The sequence below is a fragment of the Hipposideros armiger genome, unplaced genomic scaffold (assembly GCF_001890085.2).
Source record: "Hipposideros armiger isolate ML-2016 unplaced genomic scaffold, ASM189008v1 scaffold_855, whole genome shotgun sequence".
NCBI classification, from domain to species: Eukaryota; Metazoa; Chordata; class Mammalia; order Chiroptera; family Hipposideridae; genus Hipposideros; species Hipposideros armiger.
In genome coordinates this window covers 148,104-165,280 of record NW_017732205.1, presented here as the reverse complement: position 1 = coordinate 165,280, position 17,177 = coordinate 148,104, and the positions used below count along the sequence as shown (strand labels likewise).

At 36.1% G+C, this 17,177-nt stretch overlaps 1 protein-coding gene across 4 annotated transcripts in view; it reads right to left on the bottom strand.

The window, feature by feature from the left end:
- Positions 1 to 17,177, bottom strand: part of LOC109374675 (cyclin-dependent kinase inhibitor 2A-like) — a 31,449-nt gene that overhangs the window by 6,011 nt on the left and 8,261 nt on the right. Inside the window, exon 2 of one of the 4 annotated variants that reach the window (XM_019629441.1) lies at positions 8,539 to 8,631. The exons of the other annotated variants lie outside the window; for them this stretch is intronic. Within the exon in view, the coding sequence (XP_019484986.1) occupies positions 8,539 to 8,598 (60 nt within the window). The 5' untranslated portion in view covers positions 8,599 to 8,631. The remainder of the gene's footprint in view (positions 1 to 8,538; positions 8,632 to 17,177) is intronic. 4 annotated transcript variants of the gene reach the window in all.

Here is a 17,177-nt window from a genome sequence, read left to right as displayed (position 1 = left end):
CCCCCCTCCCGGGCTGGCGGAAGAGGCCCCCAGATTCCTCCTGCAGAGTCTGTCTGTCCCCCGGAAAGCGACAGTGTTTTCCAAGGAGGCGCCTTTCACTCCGAACAAGCTGCGAATGTGACAACCCTCCTCCCCACGAAGTCGCCCCGTTCGGGGCCTCTGCTGTCACGTGTGGGCAGCTCGTTCCGAACACCGGCCGGAAGCGGCCCGCGCAGAGCCGGACCAGACCACGCCGTCGTGTGAGGGAGCCCTGGGCTGCCCCGCACCTGCCCCCCACCCCACGTCCCCCGCCTGCGCTTCCGGCTGGCAAAAGCGCGCGCGCGCGGGTGTCGGAGCTATCACACGCTATCTCAGGGAAATTTCTTCCCCGTTTCCATCTTCCCACACCGCTAGCAATAATACCGTGCTGCACAGGATTCCTAACTGCCAAGTTCGAACCAGGGTGTTCTATGTCATAAGCCAAGTATCGCTTCCTCTTTTAATCAGAAGAAAGGGGCCTTTTCTCTTGGCGAGAGCCCTGCCAAGGATCTGTACCACCCGTACAACCACGCACGAGGCTACCCCTCTTTTAGAGTACATCCCTCTCCGCCGCTCTTCACTTGGGCTTTGCGCGCTGGGGCTGTTGTGCCAGAAATCCCAGCTCAAACGTTCATTTTGGAGAGTGCCCGCCCCGCGCTGGGTCTCCTGTGCCAGAAATCCCGGCTCAAACGTTCGTTTTGGAGAGTGCCCGCCCATGCGTGCGCCCGCCAGCCTGTCCCTCCTCCCCACCCACACACGTGTAAAGCAGACAAGGGAGGTTTCCCAGACTGTGCAATGCCTGGTGCTAGTGCCTAGTATAAGGGCTGGCCGCAGAAGACGAGGTCTATTTAACAGGGATGGTGGACATTTCTGCCTATAAGCAGACTGTAAAGTGGCAAGGGAGTCATTGTACTGATAGACGACGTTCTAAACGAATTCCTCCTAGAACAGAAAACGTGCTCAGTGCTGCAGTGGCAGAGTAGGCCCGCTCCTCTCCCGACCCCCCCACCCTCACCTCTCCTTCCCATTGGAAAAACCTAACAACTTTCTTAGCCACAAAATGGAAGGCTAAGAGTGGTCCCTACTTCATAGGGCTGAATATGTTCAATGAATTGATGTACATACGAGGTGTGATTAAAAAAATACGGTGTATGTTTAAATAAATAAATTTATTACAGTAAAGAACACATCGCCATTAATCCCCCTCAAAATACTCCCCCTCGCTTTGAACACACGTATCCCATCATCATTCTTGCCACTTTCTGAAGCAATTCTGAAAATCCTCTTCCGTGAGTGTCTTTAGTTGCGCTGTCATGGCTGCCTCAATGTCCTGAATGGATTCAAAATGTTTACCTTTCATGGTCATTTTGACTTTTGGAAAGAGCCAGAAGTCACATGGTGCCAGATCCAGTGAATAAGAACACACTGTAATGTTATTTGACAGAAATTGCCGTACCAGAAGCGATGGGTGACACAGCGTGTTGTCATGATGGAGGATGAAGTAAAGACACTCCTGTAAGAGGACTTCTAGAACTGCTTCAGAAAGTGACACGAGCAACAGGATACATGTGTTCAAAGTGAGGGGGAGTCTTTTGATGGAGATTAATGGCAATATATCTTTTGCTGTAATAATTTTTAAATTTAAACATTCATCATATTTGTTGATCACACCTGGTACGAGCATTCAGAACAGTGCCACACATCCTAAGCTAATACCTTTTAGCTCTTAAATTATCCATTTTGAGGATTCCCTTGCAATCTTGTGAGGCATAGAGAAGAAAATGCTTTGGATAAAATTGTCAATGTTATTTTAAAAGGGAAGGCCAAGACGACGTTGATCACTGAAAAGATGATGGATGCCTTTCATCACCACCCTCATAGTTAATAAAAAGTTAAACAGAACTAGAAGTATAACAAGCAAAGAAAATCTAACAAAAATAAAAAATAAAAAGTCTAACCAAGTTCCTATTTTTCCTGTGGTTACTAGTTTTATGCTTTTAAAATTAAGTATTATTTTTAAAAGATATTTTGGATTGCTCAGGCTTTGCTGATGCCTTAAGCACATGCTTAACCTGCCTACTAGATAACCCAGCTCTGTTTAAAAGTTATGCTTCAATCTCTATTTAACTTCTCTGGGAGACCCAGAATACCTGACTGTACTTTCAGTTGCTGTTAGTTCAGGCAAAGCATGAAGTTTTAAAAATGGTGCCAACTGGTGGTTATGGCTTGGGACAGTTGGTGATGAATGATGTCTTGGATAATTTTCTTCATAAATGGAGGAACTATTTGAAAGGTGATGGTGTCACAGAAGGTAGCTCTACAGATAACTCAGAAAAAAAAAGATTCAAATAAACAGCTTTCTGCAGATGCAGTGTGATCTGAGAAGAAAACTTGAGGTGGTATTCCTCAAAGCCCAGTCCACAGACTACACAGAATCACCAGAAGACACTCCTTAAATCTGCACATTCTTGAGATCTACAGGGTAGGGCTCTCTAAGGGAATGAGCCTGGAAATTTGCAGCTTTCACAAGTTTCCCAGGGGATTTTAAATACATCAGAGCCAAGACCTAGGCTTTTTTTTTCTTGTATGTTCTAAGAAAATTTTGAAAAACTAGGAGTTATTTCACATGTTTTTAGGTTGACATCTTAAATTTTTTTATTGTAAGTGTAAGTAGTTACAAAAACATAATTTCTGGTATATTGTAATATTGACATTTTCAAATAAATCTTTTATATCACATTAAAAATAGTAAATAAAATGATGCCAGTTAAAACACTTATGGATGTCAAATTTGTTATAAAAATACACAATGATTTAGTAGGGCTAGATATCTATTTTTCCTCCAGGCACTTCTCAGTTATTTGTGCAACAATGGTGTGGAAAATTCAAACTGCAGTAGACAACAGAAAATTCTTTAAATGTAGCTAAAGGTCTGATGGGGGAGGGAAAATAGTGGTGGTAGTGATGGTAGGGAAGGAACAGACTTCTCTTGTAATATATCTGACTTTTAGACCAATATTAAAATTAGTTTCCATCACTAAAATAATGGCCCTTAGTCTTGGGGCAGAGAGAGTAGGCCCCTTTGAGAATCTGTTGAAAGCTGTAGACCCTCTCCTCCAAAAATAAAGTATGCAACAATTTTTAAACAGTGTGTTCATGTGCACTTGTATTTCTGAATATAACTTTCAGGGAATTCAGAAATTCCTCTAAAACTCAACTGTGGATTCCTATATCAAAAACTCTTGTGCAAGATGTTGGACTGTTGTTCAAGGATATGGGTGATGGAATCACATAAAAACATCCCTTGGACATATTATTTACAGACATGGAGGATTCAAGGGCTGTTTATGCCAGCCTGGGGCCCCCATGTGTAAAGGGGAATTATAATATATTTCATGGGTTGATAAAATAAAATGATGTATGTCAAAGAGCTTTTAAAAGTCTAAAGTTTGTTGGTTGTTTTTATCATCCCCAAACTTTTCTCCTTCTCTGAGAAGATCATGGCCTTATTTAGGTTTGCGCTGCATTGGCAGTTTTGAAAATCTATACTATGAAGTTGAAACCTGTCTCAATTCTGATCAGTCTTTTAAGAAAAAAGATGACCACTTATTCATTCATTCAACAAGCTCAGGGTAGAGCATGTTGGGGGTGTGGGAGGGAGGTGTTAAACATTTGGGCACTAGAATTGGGCTGCCTAGTTTCAAACCTAGATTTTTGACTTAATTGATCTATAATTTTGAACAAGGTTACTTAGTATACCTGGGACTCAGTTTTCTCATCTGTATAACTGGGATAATAGTCTTTGCCTCAAACAGTCGTTGTCGGGATTAAGTGAGGCATTACATGTAATGTCTGTAGAAGAGAGAAAAGGGAAGCAGAGCATGATACAAGAAAATGAAAAGGGAGCCAAAGTCATTCCGGTGGCTTAGGCAAATGCTCCAAGGATGCTGAAAGCTGAAAGCTGACACCTTACTTGAAGAGAGGTATAGGAGTATAAAGATATAAAAGAAGCAGAAAGATGTTTGAGGCAGAGGTGAGAGCACATGTAAAGGCACAGAAGTTTGGGAATGCCTAAAGTAATTCATTGGGATGTATGCTGAGAAGCTGTAAAAATAAATTTCTGGAAGAAGAGCCTGCAAAGGAACCTCAAAGGACTGCTCAGATTGTCAGAAGAAAAACCAGGAGTGAATGAGATGGCAAGGAACTGGGGACACAGTGCGTAGACTACTTTTTCACAGCTTTGCTGTGCTAGTTCAAGGTGATGTATAAGGAAGGGAGGCATAGGGAATATGGAAGAACCCTGAAGGGAAAAATGCCAGGTGAACAGGACAGCTACAAGAGAAAAAAAGAGAAATTCAGGTCACAGACAAGATAGGCTGTTTCTGAGGACTTGAGGTCCCTAAAAAGTCAGGAAGGAATGGAATACAAGGCATATGGAGTGGTCATAAATTTGGATTCAGGAGATAAAGCCAGGTTTGAGAAAAGAGAAAAGGTCAGGCAGGGAGGAAGTTGAAGCACTCACTTCCTTCCATGAACGAAGAGGCTGGCTTGTGTGCAGTGGGGATAAGATGGTGGGTTAGGAAGTGAGAGTGGAGAAGGTTTAGTATTATCTGTTATGACGAAAGAGGGACAGGCTGAGAAGGACTCAGAGAAGACTTTCCATCAGTCTGGAGAACCCAGCTGAGAGTGGAGATCAGGACACTATAGGGGCACCTGATTAAACTAAAGAAAATGTCACAGTGATGCTACTCCAGAAATCCTACAAATCAAAGAATTGTAATTCTAGATGTGAATGTTAATTCAAAACATCACCAGAAAGGTATGTGAGAAGACAGTATTCGGAAATTAGATTCTGGTTCTGACAAAGCATTGAAGAATTAATTGTCAAGGAATGATATGCATGGTATGCAGACATATTATAAGCAACATTATTCTATTGGAAAATAAAAGGTGTTGGAGAAATAGCTCTGGAATGGGGCCAACTGAGAATCCTGATGTATCTATTGAACGGTTTTTTGACTGTAAAATCTTTTGAGGCTATTTTTAGCTTCAATGTCTATATTTTTAAACTGGGTTCTCTATTTTGCTCTATCTTTTATACCTCAAGAAGTTGTTATATTAAGTGAGACACACACAAAAGCTGTTTTAAAAGCATACATCTCTTCCCCGTATTCAGTATTAGTATTGTTATTCAACAATGTTTAAAATATAGTTAAAAATAAAATACATGTAGAATATCTCTGGAAAGATACAGAAAAGTCTATAAATGTGGAGAGGAAGTGAGAAACTGGGATGGGCCTGAGACTTTCTTTTCACATCTGCAACTTGTATTGTTTGAATTTTGTACTATATGTATATATTAGCCATTCCAATTAAATAAACATTAACTTATTAGACAAATAAGAGTTGCTTTTATGAAAACAACCATTCATAACATTATTTGACAAATAGTAAACTGAATACATACTATATGTCAGGCACTTGGCTTTAAACTGTGGATATAAAAAAATGAGGGTCTTCAGTCAAGAGGGTGTATTGGTAACAACCATCAACATGTTTGCTTCTCTGGAGAAGGAAGGTGGTCTTTTTTTTTTAAATTTAAGATTACTGTATTTCCTTGCAAGAGGAACATTTTAACAAATTTTACAGGTGTCAAGTAACCCTTGTTCAAATTGGGCAAACATCGATGCTATCATTATGGGAGTTTTATTTGGAAGTGAATTTTTAACTATTAATACAAATGTCAAGATACTACACAAAACATCCACAGGAACTTTTTCATCTTTTTTTTTTAATTGTTCACAAACATTTCCTACATTATCCAACATAAAACAAAGAAATGGTACATCTTTTTCTTTCAATTTGCATACAATGGAAAAACAAGAATATATGTATATATATATATTTTTTACAAAATTTAACTAATAGACACTAAGCAGGCTGACAGTTTAAGTCTATAGGTGAGAAATTATCTAATAAAAATAATCAGGATTTATTTAGCAGTCACTTCCATAACCAAGTATTATTCTGATTAATAAAATTTGCTGCCATTAGGATTCTGGTATATATTTATACCATTACTCAATCTGTAGTACTGCTCCCCATCTTAGTTCTTTTCACAATTATTAACAGAAAACTGCTGCCAAGTAGGGGCAAGCATTTGCAAAACAAACAAAATTCCCAGCTTATTATAAGCGTGAATGTGTATGATGGAAATTCTTCACAAGCAATGGACTTTCAAACCATTAAGAAATCACCAGAACTGAATTTGCCAAGATATTTTGCCTATGTCCAAGAGATGCATTTATTTATTCCAACAGAGGATCTGAAAATCAAACTTAGTGTTTAGTTTGGGGGTGGGTTGTGGAATTTAGCCATTTGAAAAACGACCATCTTAAAAAAAATGACCACCAAAAATAGGTTCACTAAATTTATTTTCAAAATCATAAAACGTTTCTTACAAAAGAGAATTACATTCTGCACACTGCTCTGAATAGTTGCCAGGGACATAAGGACTATTGTTACTTTTCCTCCCTGTCTCCCCCACCCCCAAATGTTAACAGTGACCACAAAGCAAAGTGTTCACAATAATTACATAGGGGGAATTTTCCTTTTTAACCAACAATGAACAAAAATTAAAATTCACTCACTCTGCTGCTGTTTCAAAATTTCAGTGTTAGTTTTTGCACACCCTCCCCCCTAGGAAGGTGGTCTTGAATTGGGATGCACTCTTGAGAGGAGCCTACATTAATGGTATAGGAGAGAAGGAAGATGCATTCTGATAACTGACATCTCAGTCCTGTGTTACCAGGAAAAAGATATTGTCTTTCAGTGTCTAGAAAGGATCCCAATATTAAGGAGCGTTCCTTAGGAAATAGCTTATCAGAACAAGATATGCACCCTCTAATGAGTTTTCTAGATGTAGCTGGGCTAAGCCTGAATAGATGGGTCTGGGATAGAACACTGGGTGCAGTAGAGGATTATGCAAAGACTAAGGCAATGGAAGAAGAATTTCAACAACCCCTTTTAATTTACAAAGAGTTAATAAAGTAAGGGAAAGAGGAACCCAGTCAAGCTCCCCCACCTACTTGATTACCTTCAACAAGTGATACTTTATTTTGGCTTCAATATCCCCATCTACAAAGTGGGCATAATAACAATTGTGCCTCAAGAGATTGTTGTTCAGCCAAGAAAAGCAACCCTGTGTAAGAATTCTGAGGGCTCAGTGTCCAATCTAGGTGTTTTTTGTTTTTTGTTTTTTTCAATCTGGGTATTTTTAATGGGGAAAAAAGACTTTCTTAAGTGAAAACTGGCAGAATGCCAGGTGTCCCATTAATTATTTATTTTCCCACAAAGGAGAAAGCGTAGCTTTAGCATGACAGGGAGGCTTTGAGAAAACAGAGCAGGTTTGTAAGCACAAGGAATGTGTCCCTAGCATGAGATCTATGGGAAATTCAAGATGGAGGATCTTTCCATCTCCCATGTTACTAGTCTCTAATTCAATTCAATATAGCACAATTATTCAGTGCCTGCTATGAACAAGGAACTCTTTTAGGGGATCTCTGACATCTCCGTGCCCTCAGAAATACTGTAAAATTTCTCTTCCTCCTCAAACAGGACTTTGGCAAGGAGTGCAAAACTCAAAATGCCTTAACTTATTATAAACCTGTATGATAATTATTGGTAAGTCCCAATTTTTCAATCTTAGTTTCCAAAGTATTAACTGGGTATTGAATCTGCAGTATCTATCATCTTCCCAAGATCATTTTGAGGATAACTTAGAAATGTATCACATGTTACACAGCAGATGTCTTTTCTAAGTTGTATGCAAAACAGGTGTTACTTTTAACTCTACGTAAGAAGTTTATTAGAAATATCTCTAGAGTAGACTCTTGTGAAATGAGGAGTTTGTGCAGCCCATGGAAACAATCACTTTCTAACCACTGTTTTAGAAATGTCTCCTTTTGTATATTGAGAAGTTTCTTATAGTGAATTACTTGTATCTATTGGTAGCTATTTGGCCAGTTGAGAAAACGAAAAGAGTAGCATAGTATGTGTGTATATGTACATATATCTATACATAACTATGTAATCTATACTAAGTATTTGTGTATATATAATTTGTTTACATGCACAGATATTGAGAATTAGCCTCATCTTGAGGAACAAAATAACTAATAAGGCATATAATTAGCGGAGAGACAGATAGACAGAAATAGAGACAATAGGAAATTTGCTCAAAGTTGCCAAGAAAATCATAATGGCTATCATTTACTGAAACCCAACTATGTGAGAAGCATTAAGCAGCTTTTACAGATATCATTTCTAATCCCACAACTGTAGGATAGAGAGTATTATCCTTCTTTCATGAATCATAACAAAAGAAGTCCAGAGTACTTAAATAACAATTCACAAGGAGGAGGAATGAAACTTCCAGGTTCCCAGTTCTGTCTAAGAGCTCCATTATTTTCCCTGTGGATTGATTTGTATAGTACATGGTGGCAACTCAGCAATCCTTACTTTGAAAATTGTGCCTTCAAACAGGTTGCAAATCCTAGACCAAGGTGACAAGACCTTCATTTTTGGGAACCACTGGGCTTCTGTGTGATTATTCTGGGGGTAACAATACACATAATGATAGAGATTTGGATCTTGAAGTTCCCTCAAAGCCACTTAACCCAGTCCCATCATTTTGAATGTTTTTTTTTTTCCTGAATATAGTTCACATATGTAAAAAAATATATTTTTTAAGAAATGAGCTATATAAGGAAAAAAATACACTACACAGAAACAATAACTGTTAACATTTTGAAATATTTTCTTTAATTATTTTTTGCTCAGTTCTTGTGGCTATAATACAATTATGAAATGAGTTTTTCCTCTTACTTATCATTAGAGAATTTTCCCAAATTCTTAAAATTCACTTCATAAACACTGCTGTTCAACAGCTAAACACATTCCATTGAAAAAAATGTTATAGTTTACTTAATGATGTCCCTGTTGTCAAATACTTATGGTGTTTCTAATTAATATAATAAATAGTATTGCAGTTTTTCAAAGAGTATAAGGCTCTTGACACACATTGCAAAAATTGCTTTGCAACAAGCTACCCCCTTGATTTATAGATAAAAAAATGGAGGGGAGGTACACTGCCATGTTTACCCAGTTAATAAATGTTTGCTGCAGATCTTGAACTGAGTTCTCTCTCCATATTCTTTCTACGGTTACAGCTGCTTACTCTGACTTGAACAGATGTGGTTTGTGAGAATGTCAACCATATCCTTAATAATACTCTTGGAGGAGACACAAATGCAGTATAGGCAATGGGACATCCCAGTCTTTATACTCAGATAGACCTGATCCTCCACTTATCAGCTGTGCAGGCTTGAATAAATTATGGAAACTTTCTGAGCTTCCATTTCCTCACCTCTCAAAATGGGGAAAATAAAACTTACCTCATTAGGGTACATAAGGAAAAAAGAATGTCAGCTATGTAAAGATTTAGGTTATCTAGGCACACAGTAGACTCTCAATACAGAGAATTCACTATCATGTTATTCACTTAGGACATCAAAGTCAATTTCCTCTTGTGTATTTTTTGTTCATTACTGCACATTCTGGCAGGTATCTGTGGTTTGGACAATCAAACTCCCCTCCAAAAAGTGTGATTAATTCTGTCTTCTTTGAATTCTAACCCCCCCGAAAACAGAGCTTCTTTGTAATAAAATTGGCTTTTATAATAAAAGACCTTCCATAAAAACCTTCATTAAATCATGGGAAGTGACAATGAAGTGTGTCACTGTTCATCGTTTCCTCTGAATTTACTGCCACCCACGACTGCTTCTTAGCGTGCAGTTCAAAGTAGGAGGTACAATGGGGAAACAGTAGGCAAAACTGAAGAATTATAAAGTTTACTTTCTCTAAACCTCTATTCCCAATCTCCTCTTTTACCTCCTTAATGGGGCAGATTTTCTCCTTTCAAACACACATTACCCTCTTAATTGCTAATCATAAACACATATAATATTCCATTTTGCTTATGCTGCTGATGAATGCATATATGTGCTATTAGAATGCAGAGATAGTATTGATACTCACAGAGAAGTAATATTGAATTCAGTTTTCACTGTTGGGGATGTGAGTTGAGTGTTCATGGTTGATTGGGTATAACAATAATTAAGAATACTCTAATTTCAGGGGTATGTATATTAAAGCTTTGTTCTTCAAATGGAGACCTTGTTGTCCCCCTCACCACAACTATCTTTTAAAAGCAGCTTGCCTTCTTGAGGCTCTGTAGTCTTACTGTTATGTTTTTTGTGTTGGAGAACTCTTCCTCAAGTCTAATATTCTTCATCTAATATGTGATTAAACTCTTCTGGAATAAACCAACTTCTTAATATATATATATATATCAACCCTGAATAAACAACAACAACAAAAATGCTTCCTAGTCATGTTTCAGCACCTTTCACTTACAGATTTAACATTTCCACTCATGCTTTCCTTTGAGTCTCTGGGTTGAAGGTATAGTTTAATAATTTTATTTCTGATCGTTAAGATTATAACTTCTAGACTTCATTTATTTTATCTTAAGATTTTTATTAAAATGTAGTTAACATACATTATATTAGTTTCTGGTATACATAGGCTTCACTTATTTTAAAAGACAACAACAACAACAGAATACACTTTATGTTTACTCTGCATGAATTTTATATTCCTAAGTCAATTTTGCCTTAAGAAAGTATAATTAATATTGAATAAATTTTATCTTTTTGATATCCTAGTATGTGTAAATGAAAATAGTTGAAGGTCACCTTTTAAGGCAGACATTGTGAAGGTTTTGAGCATGACTAATGTTTCTGACCCTTTTTCCTTCTAACACACACACGCACACACACACACACAAACACACACACACTTTTTATATTTCTAGAAAATTCTGGACTAAAAGTATTGATCCAGATATTTAGACTGGCAACTATTCTGAAGGAATTAAGAGTACATTACCTCCAGAAATTATTATTCTGGGCTATTGAATTTTTTTAAATAAATTAAAGGCAGGTTAATAACTTTGTTTCAGTTTCTAAAACTAATTTGATTTCTTAGAAAAGGAGTTCATGAATATTTTAATATCTACTTAATAGTTACAAATACTAGAAAAGTTTAAAGTCATACTGTAAAGACCATCCTCTAGGGCTTCTGTATATGTGTGAGTAAAAATATGCAAATTTACAATAATTTTTACTGGACATGTTAGAATGTGCCTGGGATTTGAATAAATAAATACATTTTTAAATTATGATATGTTTATTCTTTAAAATGGAGTTCAGGAATTTCTAGCTACTCTGAATAATTGAATTTTAATTAAGTAGGCATTTAGTGTAAAGGTAAACTAATGTTCTTTAAAGGGCATAGTTGAGACACTTTAACAATAACTGACAAATGTATTTCAATTGAAAGTTTACAATGTATCTTTACATATTCTATTTTATCTTGTTCTTATTAGATGAATACTACAGAGTATCATCTCAGGTTTACAGATGAGAAAATGAAAGCACTGAGAATTTTATGTACTTAGTCCGAATACCACACAGCTAGTAAGTGAAGGAATCAGAATCCAATCGAGGTCATATATTCTAAGAAAGTAACCTTTTAATTTCATCCTTCAAGTGATTCCTGTGCTGATGAATAGGTTTCTCACTGATTGTTCTTAAATCAAAGTAGGGATAAGTATTTTATATTTAATGTTCCAGGAATTTTTTAACTTGTTTTATTCTTGGCAAGAAATAAGTTTCTGAAAGAAGTTAATCTCCTTGTTTTATTATGTAATTCAATGGCTTTTAGAGCCCATAAGGACTTCAGTTATTATTATATTGAATTATATTTTCATTCACTCAATCAGTATATGTTTGCTGAAACTTACGTGGCTAACGCTGAGTAAAACAGAAATCCAAAGGAGTTAAGTAACTTAACAAAACAACAGTTAACTAGAAGAGATGTAGTCCCTTGAGAGGCAGTTATAAAGTGGCAAGGAGGGCATCTGGGGTAAGCAGCACAATAACTTTTAGCAGACCATGTAACAACTTATCTGAGCCTCAGTCTCCAGTCTATGAGATAACAAACAAAATCCCTAAAACATAATGATAATGTGACAGTCAATTGAGATAATGTAAGTTGATGTGCTCTATTATGGTTGAGCTCCTTGTAATTATTTTGAAGGAAAAGAAAAAGCAAACTTGACCATACACTTTCGAAAGAAAGTTTCAATAAGCTTCTTTCAAAAATCATACATTACATAAAAACATAGTAAACTTCAGCTATTCAGCATGCAAGCTGAATAGAGTAGAATTCGAAGTGTCTCATGTTGTATAGACATTTAATAATTATTTTAAAGTTAAAATGTACTACTTGTTCGACAGGATGGGAAAGATTTGCAAATGGGGGGAGTCACTGTTATTTGGATAGCTGCTGTTTCTTTAAACTGGGTGAAAGAATTGTACAATTGCTGAGTCAGATGACCTGGCAGCCTAAAGGAAGCAGAGCAAGAAAATGGTGGCAATCAAAAAAAGAAAGCAAAACATAAGCTTTCCCTCTAATACATCAGCAAAGTAATTGATGTAACATTAAACAAATTGTATTTAAAAGCAGACAAGCTATGATTATAATTTGGAAAGCACAGTATTTTAGTTTTTCTTATAATTGCAAATTATTTTTAGCTTGCATTATTCATGTGTATTTCTACTCTTCTTAGTGTACTTTTATAGACACAAAGACCCATCATTTTGTCCATAAGTGCTTTATTCTGTAATGGCTATATTTTACTGTAATTTTGCCTTGATCTAAAATATAATTTAAACCTGTGAAAGACTTGCATGTTTTGTTTTTCCTCTCTTACGTAATTTTATGTTGCCATGTTTACCAGCTTGATTCCTGGTTTGGGTTAAAAAAAATGAAATTAAAGAAACCACTTATTATTAGTCTGTCTATCAATCTAGCACCATTCAATCTATGTAAACAGGAGTAAGTGTATATAGTGTTTCAAAAAGATATCATAAATGTCTTATGTGGAAATTTTCTGTCTGGTGCTACAAGCTTTAACACACAATTATATCCTGTTACATCCTTCTTCCCAAAATATGTTCTGATAGTAAAAATCAGGCATCTAAGAGATAATCTTTTCCAATTCAGATGAAGGATCACGTAATAATAAAGCCTATCCTTCATTTGGCAAAATAGCTCTTTCTAATTACTCAGGCTCTCAGTGTCTTTCCTGGAACCCAAAATGTGATCGACTCATTCTAAAATTTTAAATCTTATCTAAAAGCCTGGACCTTGATAAATAAATAAGCAAAAATAAGGCAAAAAGGAACATTTGTCCCATGGTACTCCAATGAGCCACCTTAACAGAATCTCCCTCAAGTGCTTATTTAAAATCTCAATTATTAGAACCCACAGCAAAACAGTTGAATCAGATTTTCTGGGAATGAGTCCCAGAAGAATGTATTTTAAACAGCAGCCTGGGTAATGATGTTTCTGAAAACCTTTGCTTTCTGACTTTTCATAACTCTTGTGCTTAAACTAAGAAAGAAAAGGTATATTTAGTTATACCACTGCTCAAATTTAGTTTCAGTTCGTGTAGATTACATATCTTTGTCCATATAGTTCTGAACCTCTACAAAACCTTTCTTCTCTTAAAAAAATTTCTACTGGCTTTGCATCCCTTTACATAAATTGAGGTTTTTGGTTTTTGTTTGTTTGTTTGTTTGTTTTTGAAGGTGAAGGGGAAAACTGAGAGCTAGTGGAAGAATTAAAAAATCATTTGTGATAAAATGTTCATATTTTCATGAACACATCCATTATGTTATTTATAATATGAAAAACAAAAATCAACTTATTCTTTTTCTAAGGACCTCTGAGGCACTGGAATTTTAAATTTTGTAATTGATTGTTTTAATTTTTTCCCTTTTATTCTTTCTCATTATGTAGTTCTGTCCAACTACAACAATCATTCTAAGGCTCATAAAATAAGTAATTTCACTGACAAGCAGCGCTTTTCTTCAATCCTCCCTTGTTTAAAAAACAAATGCTATTAACACTTAGTAAATTCAGCAATTTCCAATACATGTGGGAGTGCTGAATACACATTGAAATATCATGAATTAGGATGTGGTGACTCTGTGGAGGTCCCAAATTGGTAGGCATTTTCTACAGTGGAGCAGAACCTTTAAACAAGCTCCCTTCCCCTACTGAACAAAGCTTTTATTTACTCCCAAGATCTTCTCCATCCATTGACTTATTGTCACAGAAGTTGATTTTGTTATAATACATACAGACTTTACCCATTCTAATAAATAATTTCATTTTGAATGATTTAACTGAGGGGGGAAGCTTTCAAACATAAAAAAAAAGCTGCACTATAAGAAGAAAAGCAGCTGGGAGGCATCTTTGGAAAAATATTATTCTCCATACCATCTTGCAACTCAGATAGAGAAATAGAGGATGAGGCCTTTCAACACTCTGGTGGCCACCTGGCATGGAATGGCCTTCCAGTCTTGGAAGTGCACTTTGCCCATGGTTTCTCAGAGAGAACCTAACCAACTCCACTCCTTCTCTCCAGAATATAGGCCTAGCCAGTTCCAAGCAGGGGAGGTGACCTAGAGATGTCTCCTGTCATACCTACCATCTCTCTGGAATCCATAAGACTCACTCAAACTCCGCCTGCCCCCACTCCCTTCTCCACCCAGTGAAGTCCAAGTCTTGCTCTATATATAACCCCTGGTCTGTAGTGACTGTTATTTTGATCAAATTTTACCTGTGGAAATATTTGGAATGAGGGGAGAGGCTCAGGGGAGGATATAAGTAAAAGGGATGAGCTTGTGGAGTGGGGTGATAGGTGGGCCAGCATCTAAACTCATGCTGGAGGCTCCTACCCCAGCTGCCAATTAAATCTCCAGGATATGCATGGTCTCTAGGAATTAGGTCCAGAAGGGTGTCCGAAGCTGGCGGGTGGGGAAGGTGGGGGTGGGGGGGAGAGAGGGGAGGCGAAGTCCACCAAGCAGTTTGAATCTCACTTCTTACTGCACTCTCTCTGGGGTCCTGGGAACTCCCATTTCGATCCTAGCACAGCTCTGGGAAGCCACAGCCCCGGGCTGAAGTCATCTGGAAAAAACTTGTGAGGAGTCCCGAGAAGGGGGCGCGAGCTGAGTGAGACCAGAGGCCTAATCCCCCAGGTGACTTGGAAATAGTTATAGCTATGCACTCATCTCATATTTATCATTTACTGAAAAACGAACTACGTTCTGCATAGGCACAGCGAGGTTTAAAGCGGGGCCAACTGAGATTGTTATGCTTCTCAAAAAGGACTAAAGGGTTTAAAATTGTAAAAACACTGTACCAAATATTCAGCCTTCCATTAAAAAAGTATTTTTGAGATGATGTGGATCAATTTAGTAACAGGAGTTATTCACATGTTGAGAAAATGGTTTCGCTTAACTCTACCATCATGGTTAGTAGTGATGAAATAATATGTAATTAGCAGACATGTAAAATATTGCATGACATTGATAAAATAGGCTACATACATTATGGCTACTTTAGGAAGACAATGGAATTTTTTCAATTCAAGTCTCCAAAGAAGTAAATAAATGTCTTGATTTCTGAAAGGGTTATTATTGTTCATTTAGAATGTAGCACAATCTTGAAATCATGTACACATTGGGAAAAATGATTTATGTGTTATAGGGAGGAAAAATCCTGAGTTTCCAAAGAGTATTAAACAAATAATTATTTTCATAAAAATATAACTATTTTATTAACAAGCCAAGGTAGAAGTAACAAATCAATTAATGTAATTCATCAGGCATGTATGTATAACAATCTAGTAATGTGGAATTTTATTATATACATTTTCAGTCATATCAAAATAAAAAGTCACAGAGAGTATATCTGCAGAAACTAAAAATATGTTAAAATAACACCTTACATATTTGCATTAATATTAAATGATTCATACAAGTTATTTTTAAGCACTGTAGGTCTCAAAGCATTGTATGAATCCCAACATAATTACCCACTATACATATTCTTAAATCAAAATAATCATAGATATAGTATATATTAATGTTAAATATATAACTACTTATCATTTATAATTAGTACTCCCAAACATTTATATATGTGTATAATTTCACATATGAAGCTGGAGAATTGCACATATTTTCAAGATATATTATATCTAAGTCATGTGTTCTGTCTTTAGATATTTGCTGAAAATTGGGCTTTTCACAGTTTTAAATAACTTTACACATCATTCCTGAAAATTTATTTAATATCTAAATAAAAATAAATAAATGGCTACTTTCAATGGACCTATCATTTTACTATTTTGTAACATTTCATACAATAAATATACTATAAAATAAATATTTTCTCTAACTTAAAGTAATCACAATATTGTACTATATACTCCTAAAATAGAAAACACATAATTATAATATTTACACTGATTAAAATTTTCTACTTTGTTAATACAGATATCTGGTACAACCTAGAAATTTGAATAAAATAGCTTTATATAGAGAGTGATATTAACAACTAAGATATTCAAAAACATATCATAGTAGCTAAACATTTGGTGGTACGAATGAAGCACCATTTAAAAAATCAACAGAATCATGCTATGAAATCCTTCACAAGCTCCTGCTACGGATTCTTTAAACAACTGAACTTTCATAATAATGTGAAAAAAGTCTAATTTACCCTATAAATTATTTTTAGACTTTTGCCAGTGGAAATTGAGGCACCTAATTAAAACACTGGTAGTTTTAACAGTTTACATTTACATGTCAATAAACTTATTAACGTTACAATAAAAAACTAATTACCAGTGTTAATTGGTCTCTGCTAGCCTCTGCATTTTCAAAACATATGTTCCAGAGGAAATGATGCACTAAGAGTTTAATAAAGCCTCATTACGTTGTTTTTAGACTAATTATCCAAGTTCTAATAGGATTCTGCATTATATTTATATATTTATATATATTTCCCATTATTCTGGCCATAGGAAATTACACCGGCTTGTATCAAGATTTGTCTGATGTGGAGACAGAACTACCTAGGATTCTGTTTTTCAAGAAGTAGGCCTCATTTTTAAAAAA